A 13802-nucleotide genomic window follows, 5' to 3' on the forward strand; every position below is an offset into this window, starting at 1 on the left:
ATGTGTAATTCTATTCCTCTAAATCATCCAATGCAATGTTCTTTTCACTCAGCATAAACATCTAAACTAAGAATTTTTTATTTTATTTGAATGTCGTGGCAACAATGAAATCTTGTATTGGTATTACTGGCAATGTATAGTAGTACCTTTTGAGAGAGACATGAATGGTTGGAATAGAAACCTCTAGCTGCTACCATGTGGACAAGATTTTCTAGATGATATTTTTAACAATGGTAGCAATTCTTGCAAATTGATATCTAAGAGACAGATATTTATATTGTCCACACTGGTGATATGTGTAATTCTATTCCTCAAAATCATCCAATGCAATGTTCTTTTCACTCAATATAAACATCTAAACTAAGAAAAATATATATATTATATTTTTTATTTAAATGTCGTGGCAGCAACGTAATCTTGTTGTGGGAACAAAAAGAGCCATATGTCAGTCAATGGCTAACGCTCTAGCCACTTCAGTTTTAGTAATTCTCTTCTGTGTGTTGCCCTTGGTGGCCGATGATGGTATTTGCCAGTCAATGGTGGTGTCACAAGGCTATGTTTTTGTGAAGACCATTAAGTATGATTTTTTATGCACTATTTAATGTACTATGTCCTCTGAATTATGTATTTACTGATGGATTAAGCGACTTGAATGAGTTTTCAGGTAACAAAGAAGGACGGTTATATTCTTGGCATGCAGAGGATTCCGGTGGGCCGCTCTGGCAAGAAACCTGACAGGCCGCCTGAGGATTCCGGTGGGCCACTCTGGCAAGAAACCTGACAGGCCGCCTGTTCTTCTACAACACGGGCTCTTGGTGGTTATATTATTTTTTTCATGTTATTATTATATTATTTTTTTTGCGATACAGATTGATAGACAAAAGATATCATGAACGAGACAAATTATGTTGTTATGGCAGGATGCCATAACATGGCTGTTGAATCCTCCTGCGAGTCTTTAGGATTCATCTTGGCAGACAATGGATTTGATGTTTGGCCTGCCAACACCCGTGGCACCAAATCTAGCCGTGGACACAAATTGCTTAGTCCCAGTGATGCGGTTCTCTTCATTTTAGTGCATCTCTTTATATCATACTGTTGGCTTTTTGGCTTTTCGAAGGGTATTTTTGTAAATGTGAGCGTGCCAGCAAGGATCAATCAGTCCTTACAGAAATTGTGATTGCCAACCAATTATCAGACGATTGTGTTTTAGTTCTTTTCAGCCTCAATGAAGAGGACTTTTACTGGTGGCTTGACTTAGGAGAAATTAAGAGAAATAACAGTAATATGAAGAACAATTGAAGTATTTCATAAAAATGAACACTTACAATGGTCCGAACTCAGCCTCGGAGAGGTCTACAACAGCAATCTACTTGAATCTACTTGAAGCTACTCCTATGAATCGAAGTGCAGTGCGGGTATTTAAAGTGCAGGTATTTAAAGAACAGGTATTTAAAGACTGGAAATGTAAAAGACTGGAAAAGAAAATATATGAAGTAAATGACTGATTTGTATGATCTGAGTCCGTCCTTTTTTCTGGGGGCTGCCCTGCTATTTATACTCGTCAGTGATGACCTTCGAACTGCACTTCGAACCGTCGAACTGCTCCTCCATGATCGCTGATCATGCTTCCTTACAAGTAGCTCCATTATGCCATTACTGGCAGTTGAGCTTCCCTCTTGTACTTGAATTTGAATATGAGTAACCGTTGAAGATATGTCATCTTGCATCCCGTTATTGATCTAGTGTTACTCAGATCATGTGAGGACCAATATTTATTGCCACGTGTACGATCAGGATTAAAGGCTTGAATAACCTTCCTTTATTACCCTTACTCTGCCACGTGTCGAACTGTAACTGGCTTTTACAAAATATGTAGCCAACATTACCCCTCGCACTAATATACTCAATACTTGGTGATATTAGTGGATTACAGTTTTCCCGCGCCTCTAGAACGTGTATGGAGTCCAAATTCTGGAAACACAACCGTCATCCATTTGGTGATCATTTGCATTAACTCGTCGAACATCCCAATACCTTAGTATTCGAACCGGCTATGGCTGCATCAACTTCCCTTACTACTGATCAAGCATATGAAGAGCCTTTGAGTGATGTTATTCCCCCTCGAAAGAACCTCCACGCATTCATTAGCCACCTTTACCCGCCCTTCTCTATTCAGGTAATGGAGGCTTTTGCAGATTATAAACCTTTGGACTACGAACACATTGCCTTTAATCCCTTGGTTTACAAACTTACAGATACAAAGAGTTCTTCCCCTAAGCTCCCTTTGCATTTTGACCGAACTACTCTCAAGCCTTTGCTTCAACAAGTTGCAAATATGGACTTAGGAAACTCTTCTTCACAGACCTCTGCATGGGATGCACTGTAACCTCTTCACCCTCTGGGGCTTCTGGCTGGACAAGCTGGTCAACTCCTGAGACTTATGATTTAAGGGAGCGAATCAATCACCATTTTGTTGAGTTCACTGACCCCTTGGAGTTTCCCTCCTACGCTCGAAGCTCAGTGGTCTACCTTTACGTGCCCATTGACCTTCGACGTAGCTTGGAAGAGACTCTGCTTGTGGCTTGGTATACTTCTTCCATGCCTACAAAGATAATGCACCCTGCCCGGCGTCCAGAACAAGCACAAGGGCACACCCCTTCATTCTTAGCCAAGAAGACGAAGATTTGTTCTTCTGATTGGCTTGATTACATTAATGCCTTTGTTCCTTCTGCTCCCGTGCCATCTCCCATGATAGAGGCATCCACACCCTCTTCTGCATCTTCTGAGATAGAAACATCTACTCCCTCCCCTTTGTCTTCTGAAGCAGAGCCATCTACTCTCTTCCCATCTTCCGAAGCAGGATCATCTTCTCCTTCTCCTTCTCCCATTCTTTCCTGGACAGAGAAACTAAGACTTGCCCTTCCAATGGACAAAGTTTTTCCACCTTACCAACCTCCGTCACCCCCTTCTCCAGCCGAGCGAAAGCAAGCTCAACTTTTGCTCGCGGCTTTCTCCCACCTGCCCTTCAATGTTCTTGAGGATGACATTCCTCTTAAGAACTTTCAATGGGCTTGTGACGTCCTGACTAGGGGTCATGTCCTCAACCCTCTTGCCCAAGCAGAGCTTCATTTGTTTTTGGACCAACTCCCAGTGCTCCTCTACTGGCATCGGAATTCTAAGATCACCATCCAAAATCTGGATCAACTTTTATCTCTCCGAATTCATGCCCAGTATGAAGCAGAGAATTTTATCGAAGAGTTCGATGACTTCAGGAATAAAGATTCTGCGTACTGGGATGATTTGGTTATAGATGAATTGGAACAAAAATCGAGGGAAGAGGCTTTCGAAACAAAGGCTGAAGAACTCTATTATGAAGTGAGAGCTCATCAGCTTATGCAACCAACTTTAGAAGAGATAGAAGAAATAATAAAGAAAGAACAGAAATTTATTGACCATTGCTGGACAAAATTTCATGACCTTGTTATTTATTCTATTCCTTATTTTTATGAGCTTGAATTTGTATCCAGATAGGGTTACTTAATGTAATCATCTTGGCTTTAATATAAACAAAGTCTTTCTGTACTTAACACTGTTTAACTCTGTTTCCTTTCATCTCTAAAAGCTAACTCATAACTTCGAATTGAACAATCTCATCCTTCGAGTCAATTGTTTAATGAAATACTAAAAGAACCAACATGTCTTATTCTAATTTTTGGAGTAAAATTGACAATTCTGGCCGATATCGTCTGGAATTAATGCTTTAAATTTTAACAATATTACCCCTCAAAGCCAATTTACGACCAACATATGGTCATGGTTAATATAATCAATCAATTTCAAATTGACCATCTTTTTTCTTTCGAAGAGTAATATGTATAAAAAACCAACAATTGATTTTGATGCTTTGAACAGTGTTTCTCATACTCAGAGAATACTAGGGTTTGCTCCGAAGGTCGTTACTTTGATTCATAATCCCTAAACAGGTCTTTAAACCCTTTGAAATAGACCAATAATCAAGCAATTTAGCACCTTTACACATATCATGGGCTTCGAAGCCGGCTTATGTATTTCGAAGCCGTTGTTGTTTGATTTTTTGGCGCCAACATCTTGTCTTCGAAGCCAAATATTTCATTTCGAAGCTGGCCCCAATCCCGGAATAAGCTTTTCCCTCCAAAACTATCAATATTGGATGAGATTCCTCGCATTCGTACTTTTAATACTTAACGACTCGCGGGGTATAATTTCGGACACACAAATTTTAAAACCCTCTCGCTTCGTGTTCCGAAATCTCGTGCCTTTTACAAACCCTTCTCTCTACTGGTTCCTTTTTGCTTCGGTCTTCATCTTCTGAAAAGTGTATCATCAATGGCTTCTTCTTCACAAAAAGTGCCAGCCCCAGAACGCGTAGGCTCATCTTTAGCTTTGAAGAGGCTTATTGACGCAGAATGTGAGAAGTACAAGGCTGGAGAGAAAAGTGCTATCGATGGGCGTATCTTCGTCCCTCGTCATCATGAGCAGCAGAACTACGTGCTCGGACCAATTTTCAAGGAAGTCCTTACTGAGCTTCCAACCTTTTATCCGCGTCTGGTGGACTAACGTCTCCTTTATGAAGGTGGCCTTGACTGGAAGAACTGGAAAAGCAATCGTCCTCATCGATGCTGGCCCACGATAAGACCGGAATGGCAAGAATGGTATGATCGGATCATTCCTGCTAAGACACTGGATCTCCAAGAGCTCTGCCTCCTCGATGCCCTTCGACTATCTAGGGTAACTATCTCAGAGGACCCTTTCCTAGTTCCTACTGCTTTGTGCTTTTGGAACCCTGTCTTCAATTTCTTTCAATTCAGATGTGGGATGATGGCCCCCACTGTTCTTGATATTTGCCATCTATTAGGAGTATCCCCCATTGGTACCCCCATCACACCAGATTTTCCTGACTTAGCAGTCCCTTTCTCCCTCCCCTCTCTTAATTCATCTTACAGTGATTTTGTTAGAGCCGAGAACAAAAGAGTGGGTCCAGTAACTGATAGGGAATTCTTTTCCTTTTTATTATATTGGCTTTGCAAATTTCTTTTCTGCACCTCCTCCCAAGGAATCATGCCTGAATTTGCCCCTCTTGCCAAAGCCTTGGTTTTGCAGAAAAGAGTAGCCTTAGCCCCATACATTCTGGGTCATGTATATAGAGTTTGTTCCCTCTTTTGTGAGAAACCCTTAGATGCTAGTCAAGGGGGACCATTTTGGATCCTTCAGCTTTGGCTCTTTGCCTATTTTACTGAACTACAATCCAAATGCCTTAAATTTTCTGGGCTACACTCTCTCACTCATGGCATAAAACTAGCCAATGCTTCACTTTATCCAGCTACTTTTGCCTTTTATTTCTCCTTCTTTCATCAACTACCAGCTGCTCTTCTTGATCACCGTTTCCGTCCCTTCGAAGCTAGCATAGGCCCAGCCTGGTTGAATCACTTCCTCAGTGACAGGCTCTGTGCCTTGCCTATTCACAAAGATATGTGGGCTTCCCTACTGATCCCTAGAGAACTGTTTATTGGGACCACCAACCCCAGAGCCTATAAATGCATAGCTGAGCCTTATTGTCCTGCTCAATTTTCTAGACAATTTGGCCTCACACAAGGAGTTCCAATACCTCTCTGCAGCAACACCAACCTAACTCTGACCAAGAGAGATTTGAAGGTTCGAAAATCAAGGCTAGAAGAGGCAACCTTCAAGTTTATGGATGATCTGGCCACTTTTGAGTACATCCCTTTCATACCTCAAGGCACCTTTTTGAAGAGATATCAGAGTTGGTGGGTGAGTAATATGGAAGTTTATTTAGTTGAAGGTGATCAGAAACAAAAGAAGCGGAAACTGCTTGAGCCTGAGAAGAAAACAATTAAGGTGCAAGAAGAAGAAAAAGAAGATGCAAAAGATCAAGAGCATGAGTCACCCTTGATAAGGAGAAAAAGGGTGATTGATTTGTCCCAAGAAGAGACAACCACTAGGGAAGTAGAGGAGGAGGTTATTTTTAAGGAATCCGAACCTCAGGCTAAAAGAGCTGAGAAAACAGTTGAGGAACAGACAATGCCAATTCAAAGAAAAAAGAGAAGAAAGATTACTGTCTCTTCTTCTGAGTTTAATATCTCCCCTTCCAACTTTGATGAGGATTCTGATTTTGAGACAATTGCCCAAGCAATAGGAAAGAGAAGGAAAATGACTACTTCAACTACTGCCTTGATTGAAGATCCTCTCCATGAGGCAGCCGCCAAGGTCGTGGAACAAAAACATTCCAAAGCCATAGTCGTCTTTGAAAGGGCTGAGAAAAGACGGCAGCAACAAATTTTAAGAGAGAGAGCTGCTGCTGCTGATGCATTGCAAAGGGAACTAGCGAGAAAACAACGGACTGCTGGACACTATTCTCTCCGCAGCTCTCCCATCAGTACCAGTGCCTCTGGAACAAGTAACTTCTTTCATACCTCTACTATTTTACTTTTCAGCTTGTGGTATTGAAGTTTAACATTGTTCTGCATTTCTTCCTTTTGCAGCGACAACTACTGCACTCACCTTTCCAATGAAGCCTTCCTCAATTTCGGTTGAGGTTGATCAAATGCAGAATGTCAGGGTTGTTCGAATCGAACTTCCACTTCCAAAGCCTATATTTGACGTACCTTTCTTAAGTCCCAGTATTCCTGCATCTCTTCCTCTTGGACTAAAGCCCTACCTCCCTTTTTTGGCTCGTGACCTACCTCAGTCTACTTTTCCTTCGAGCCTTGCTCTTTTTCCGTCCTCTACAGAAACTCCAACTGCTGCTCCATTCCCAGGGGCAGTTGATTCTTCCACATAGGACATTGGTAGCTCTTCAATTCATGGCTCATCACCAATGCCCACTTCCAGCCCCTCTTCACTTGATTTGCTGGTGGCCAAGACCATAGAGGCTGCCAAAGATGCTCCATCCGTTTCTCCCATCCCTATGCAGCCCTTTGTGTCTTCCATCACAACACTCTCTGTGCCCTTCATGTCAAGGGACGAGGTAGACATCTTTGAAGGAAGACTAGCTAGTCTCTTTGACATACCTTCTACCTCTCCCACCTCTACTGCTGAAGCTGAGCCATTAGCCTTGGCTGACTCCCTACTGGAAATTTTCAAGAGTTCTCCTTCTTCCAGCAACAAGCCTTTTGCACCTTCAGTAGATTTGGACACATGCTTGCAACTGTTGACTTCTTTTTCAAGGATCCCCTTCGAGGCTCTACAAAGGCCTATCATCAGGAATGGGTTCCTTCAATGCTGTAACATTGCTGAGCAGTCTGCCATGAGTGTCTCAAGTCATCTATCTCAGGCTGCAGCTACTATTGATTTTTATCTCAACATTTGCCATGCTGCTAAGACTGCGGATGAGAAGCTGGCTAAGGACCAGAGTTTTGTTTCTCAAGTGCATACTGAAGTATCAACTCTGAAAGAACAACACTCTTTTGCCTCCCACTTTCGAGTCCAACTTCTGGAGAAGAAAGCTCAGCTTGAAGAGGAGTTAGCCGCAATAAACCAAGCCTTGGTTCGAACTGATAAGAAACTGCATATCACCAATCAAGGGCTGGCTGATCGAAAAGAAGACATGGCTGTAGCTATTCAATTATTTCCTTCCCTTAGCAATAGGAAAGCTATTGTACAAAAACAATTAAAGCATTGTAATGATTTTTGGGCCAATTTGTGGCACAATGTACTTGATTCTTTATGAAAGCACAATATTTTGTATATCATTTGAGCAAGCTTGTGTTTTTGCATATGGTGTTCACTCTATCCCTTGTGTTTCCCAAATGGTTGGAAAATAAGGTTTTAAATATCTGCGATTAATCCTTTTGGGATGTACATAACCATTCAAATTTCTTAAATGGTATGCTCCAAAAGGCAGAACCCTATGAATTTGATATGGTCCTTCCCAGTTAGGTGACCATTTGCCAAACTTATGGCTTTTTATCCCAATTGGGAGTATTGTCTTCCATACCAAATCACCTTCATCAAAGCCAATGTGTTTGACTTTCTTATTATAATTCTTGGCTGCTTTCTTCTTTTGGAAAAGAATGCTATTTAATGCCAAAATTCTGGCTTCATCTATGCCTTCTAATTCTAAGCACATACTTTGATGGTATTGTTCAGGATTCAATTGATCTTGACATCTTACTCTCAAAGATTTAACATTAATCTCTACTGGTAAGACTGCATCATGTCCATACACCAAGGCATAGGGAGTGACTCCTGTGCTTGACCTTGGTGAGGTTCTATATGCCCACAGAACATCCAATAATAGGTTATGCCAATCCCTGGGATTGTCATCCACAACCTTTTGTATTCCTTTTTTCAAGGACTTATTGGATGACTCAGCTTGACCATTAGCTTGTGCATAATATGGTGTGGAATTAACAAGGCTAATTCCAAATTCTGCCACAAAAGCCTTTACCATCTTCCCATCAAACACAGTTCCATTATCAACTGTTATGGTTTGCGGGATGCCAAATCTATGGATCAAATCTTTAATAAAACCAATAACCTCTGTTTGGTCTACAGCCTTGTATGGCTTAGCTTCGACCCATTTAGTGAAGTAGTCAGTGGCCACTAGAATGAAACAATGATGTTTCGAAGAAGGTGGGTGTATTTTTCCCATCATATCCATGGCCCACCCTCTGAATGACCAAGGCTTCACTACTGCATGTAGGTCAGTTATGGGCACGTGCCTTATTGTGCCATGCTTTTGACATGCCTGACACCCCTTTGCATATTCTATGCAGTCTTTAAGGATGGTTGGCCAATAATAGGAATGCCTTCGAAGCAACCACCTCATTTTTACACCAGGTTGATGAGCACCACAGATGCCTTCATGAACCTCAGCCATGGCTGTTAATGCTTCTTTCGGGCCTAGACATTCTAACAATAAGCCATCTCCCCCCCTTTTGTAGAGAGCATTACCATATATCATATATTGCATAGACTACAATTTAACTTTTCTACTGGCCTTTGAAGATGGACCAGCCAAGTACTGCATTATTGGATGCCTCCAATCTTGTTCTTGTAAGTCATTATGATTGACTTCCAAGATCACGTTCCTTTTATTCAAATGTTGTATTAATCTCTGATATGTTGTTTGGCTTATGTCCCTTTGGGTATTATCCCTTCTCTTGAAGTTTGAAGCCTTTTGAGCCATATCATTGGCTCTATTGTTCAAGAATCTTGGAACATGGGTTACATTTGCTATTTGAAACTGAGAAAGCAAATGTAATGCAACAACATAATATGGCAGGATACTTATGCTTTGACACTTGAAAATTCCTTTCACTTGGTTAACCACCAATTGAGAATCTCCAAATATGTCAATTGCATGTACTTGTAATCCAATAAGAATCTCTAGTCCCACAATTAAGGCTTCATATTCAGCCTGGTTATTGGAACAGGTAGCTTCATCCACTCTAAAACCATGGGTAGTTTCTGTCCCCTGTGGAGACTTGATTACAATACCAATTCCAATTAACCCATTTGCTTTCGACCCATCGAACCACATTTGCCATGGCTCAACACTGGCCATACCAAGTTCCATTATCTCCTGGCTCTCTGTTTGAGATGGATGATCTGCCAAGAAATTGGCTAAAACCTGTCCTTTTACTGCCCTTTGAGGGACATATTCTAGATGAAATTCTGATAAGGCAAGTATCCATTTGCCCATTCTTCCCCTCAACATTGGTCTAGATAACATATATTTAACCAAATCTGTGGTTGCAATTACCAAGACAGTTGTAGGCAAAAGATAATATCTTAATTTTATTGCAGCAAAGTACAAAGCAAGACACAACTTTTCAACAGCTGAATATTTACATTCACAAGAATTTAAAAACCTACTAAGGTAATAAATAGCTTGCTCCTTGCCTCCTTCATTGTCTTGGGCTAAGAAAGCTCCCAATGAATCCTCTGCTGCGGCTATGTACAACTTCAAGGGCTTGTTCCCCTTTGGTGGCATCAGCACTGGAGGGTTAGCCAAGTAGGCCTTGATACCTTCGAAAGCAATTTGATGCTCTGCTGTCCACACAAATTCCTCTTCATCTTTCAGCCTTAACAAGGAAGAAAATACTTTAGTTTTCCCTGCAGTGTTAGAAATGAACCTTCGAAGAAAGTTAACCTGCCAAGGAACCTTTGTAATTCTTTCTTACTTGATGGGGGTTTGGCTTCAATGATTGCTTTGGCTTTATTCTGATCAATCTGTATTCCTTTCTTGTGAACAACATAGCCCAAGAAATTTCCAGATGATACACCAAAAGCACATTTAAGAAGATTGAGCTTTAACTTGAACTTCTTCATCCTTTCAAAAGCTGCTTCTAAGTGAAACAGGTGCTCTTCCATGGATTGGGATTTAACCACAATGTCATCAATATAACATTCCAAATATCCTCCAATAAGATCATGAAAGATAGTGTTCATGGCTCTTTGATATGTAGCTCCAGCATTCTTTAGACCAAATGGCATTTTAACCCATTCAAAGGTGCCAATATTCCCAGGACATCTGAATGCTGTCTTGTGGATATCTTCCTCTGCGATGCAGATTTGGTTATAGCCAGAATGCCCATCCATCATTGACAAGACTTGGTGACCTGCTGAACTGTCCACCAGCAAGTCCACTATAGGCATAGGGTACTCATCTTTGGGAGTTGCCAGATTTAAATTTCTGAAATCGATACATACCCTCATTTTGCCATTCTTCTTGACTACAGGCACAATATTAGATAGCCACTCGACATACCTGGCTGTTCTAATAAAACCTGCCTTGAGGAGTCTAAGGATCTCTTCCTTGACCTTCTGAATTACTTCTGGACTCATCCTCCTTGGTTTCTGCTTGTAAGGCTTGAAATTAGGCTTGATGGGAAGCCTATGTTCCACTGATGACTTATCCAATCCTGGTAGTTCATTATAAGACCATGCAAAGCAATCTTTGTATTTCTTCAGAACAACCAATAGCTGGTTTCTGTCCAGAGCATTCAAACAAGCACTTATATAAGTGGGCTGTTGTATAGAACCTTCCCCTAGATTTACTTCTTCTAAAGGGTCTTGTGCCTGAGGACTTACCAAAGCTTCTTCCTTGATTCCTTCAACCTTCGAAGTAGCCCTCTTGCTTTGTTCTGCTCCTAGGTTCTTTAGTTCAACATCCTTGCCCTCTTCCTCATAGACAAAATCTGTCCATAAGGCATCCTCCTCCTGTATCTCCTGGACTTTTGTCTCGATGTCCAATGCACAATATTTCCCAAGGGTCAAAATTCTGACCTGTTGCTGTTTCTGCTTACAGCCGAGTATCATGGCCTCCCTTTCTTGCTCCTGTACTCTCTGGACTATAGCTTCTACATCCAATGTTGAGAATTTAATCAGAGCCAAGGATGTGGCTTCTTGCTTTTCACTTCTTTGCCTATAACCAGGCATCATTGTCATCCTTTAGAACGACCTCTTCATCAGCACTATCTTGGACTAAGTGCTTCAAATGTGCCACTTCCTCATCAGCCGTCACTTCGGCTGAATCGTCATCTTTCATCAGTATACTGAGCGGTGACACTCCCTCAATATACAATTTAGCCTCCGCAAAGTCTGCACAGGCTATGAAGGGTTGAGGATCTGCATCGATTTCCTCTGTCTCTCTATTGCCTAAAGCCATCATGATTTTCTGATGCAAGGAAGAAGGCACACATTTGTTAGTGTGGATCCAGTCCCTTCCAAGTAAAGCATTATATTTAGCATTACTGTCGATTACGAAGAATGCTGTCATGCAATCCCTGGTTCCCACACTTAAATTAATGGGTAGAATCCCCTGAGCCATTTGCTTATCTCCAGCAAAACCAGTGATGGTTGTGCTGGTTGGGATCAACCTGGGATTCCTTTTCCCTATTTTCTTCAAAGAAGATTTTGGCAACAAGTTTACTGCTACTCCATTGTCTATTAGGACTCGATTCAGTTGTACCCCATCGAAGAAAGCCTTGATGTACAAAGGCTTAACATGTTGTGTCATGGAATTCGAGGGATACTCGAATGGATACGATAGGTTGATGCTTACCACTTCCTCGCTCTCATATTCATCTTCCATCGGGGTAACCATTTTGAAATTATCTTGCACCATACTTGCTTGTGAGTCTTCACCAGAGATCTGAACTGGATCAGCTTCCTGCCCCTCTTGATTCTCATCTCCAGCTTGAAATTCCTGTGGTAGTATGTGTACTGTAATAACCCTCACCACTGATTACCGTTAAACATTGATTACTGATAATTGAACTGATTATAAGTACTGAACTGACTGACTGAAATTGAAAACCGAATTGACTGAGTACATGTTAGTTAATTGCATTTTATCTGTTGACAGTATGATTATCTGTTCATGTTCATATGTTTAAACTGCTAATTGAAGGCCTTATCGGCGGCCGAATCCGAAACCGATTAGTGTTCTATGATCCTTAGAATTAATGTGATTTTATAGTGTAATTATCTGAAAATTGATTAGGTATGATTAAATTAGATTAAATATCGATTAATCGCATAGTTTGATTTAATTACCGTTCCGCCACTTAGTGGACCACTATCTCTTGAACCTTGTATACACTCCACGTATTGATCAAACAAACATTTTCTTCTCCTCTTCTTGCCTCAACCGACCCAAGTTAGAGAGTGAGAGAGAGTTGAGTTGTTCTTGAGAGATTTGCTTGATCTTGCTTGGAATTGAAGTGTTGATTGCTACTTTGAGCCCCTAGACCTTGAACACAAGACTAAGGTAGGACATTCATCTTCTTGTTGTTGTCTTGGAATCCATTCTTGCACAATTCATGCTTTAATTGTAGAGTTAAGCCATGTTTTGGTGCATACATGTTGAATTGAAGCTCATTCCATGCTTGCATGTGTTCTTGGTTGAGTTTTGAGTTGTTTTCATGGCAAAAATGTTACATGCATGCTCATATTTTTACAAGAGACCATGAACTCATCATGTTTTGAAAGATTTGGCTCCTTAGAGCATCAAATTGAAGCTTTGAATTGATTTGAATTCATGCATGTTTGCATGTTCTTCATATTCTTGAAAATGGGTTTGAATGTGGTTTTAATTGACTCACCTTTGGGGCTTGAATTCATAAATTGAGCTTTGAAACTTGTTATATATTGAATTTAGCTATGTTTTTCAGAATTTGGGCCCAAGAGGTCGAGTTCGGAGTGGTAGAATGCTTGGTTTGAGCTTGGGAGGCAGATCTGGAAATTCCAGATTTGGCTTCCTCGCTCGAGCGAAGGATTCTCCGCTCGAGCGAGCCCCTTTGTCCAGGGCTCCGCTCGAGCGACCATCGAGCGACCATCGCGCGAAAAATCACAGCATCCAGTATTTTTACTGTTTTGCAGACCGCTCGAGCGAAGGATTCCTCGCTCGAGCGAAGCCTTTGATTTTGGACTTACGCTCGAGCGAAGAAAGTCTCGCTCGAGCGAGGCTCCTATTTTCAGCAAGTTTGCAAAATGTTTTCTAAGTGTATTTTTGCATCCTCATCCCATCCCAGGCATTCTTAGGCCTAGTTTAAGACATCTTGATGAGGGTATCGTTGTAGAACACACCAAGGCAAATTAGGGATTAAGTTATGATATTTCCCAACTGTGTAGCTTAGTGTGTGTTCAACCTGTGAACTGTGTAGGGTTGGCAACTGGGGAGACACGCTCTAGCATACTGTAGCCCAGAACTCTGTGAGTAACAATTGTGTAAAGATATGTTCAACTGATATCTTTTGAATACTGAACTGAACTGTTTACTGAACTGGTATTAC

The 13802-nt window shown here is 41.2% G+C and overlaps 1 protein-coding gene and 1 long non-coding RNA gene across 2 annotated transcripts in view; one reads left to right on the forward strand and one right to left on the reverse strand.

Annotated features, from left to right (window-relative positions):
* Window positions 1–13802, forward strand: part of LOC114279753 (triacylglycerol lipase 2) — a 20561-nt gene continuing 6759 nt past the window's right edge. Inside the window, 6 exon segments of the mRNA XM_082883973.1 lie at window positions 1–560; window positions 563–577; window positions 665–738; window positions 785–818; window positions 921–948; window positions 951–1060. Of these exon segments, the coding sequence (XP_082740099.1) occupies window positions 396–560; window positions 563–577; window positions 665–738; window positions 785–818; window positions 921–948; window positions 951–1060 (426 nt within the window). The 5' untranslated portion in view covers window positions 1–395.
* On the reverse strand, window positions 658–1049 carry LOC114279754 (uncharacterized). Its single transcript, XR_003635384.2, has 2 exons — window positions 778–1049; window positions 658–731 (listed from the first exon to the last, which is right to left on the reverse strand). It is a non-coding gene; the product is annotated as an uncharacterized LOC114279754 (long non-coding RNA).

The sequence above is a fragment of the Camellia sinensis genome, chromosome 8 (assembly GCF_055761805.1).
Source record: "Camellia sinensis isolate YWXY chromosome 8, ASM5576180v1, whole genome shotgun sequence".
Taxonomy (NCBI): domain Eukaryota; kingdom Viridiplantae; phylum Streptophyta; class Magnoliopsida; order Ericales; family Theaceae; genus Camellia; species Camellia sinensis.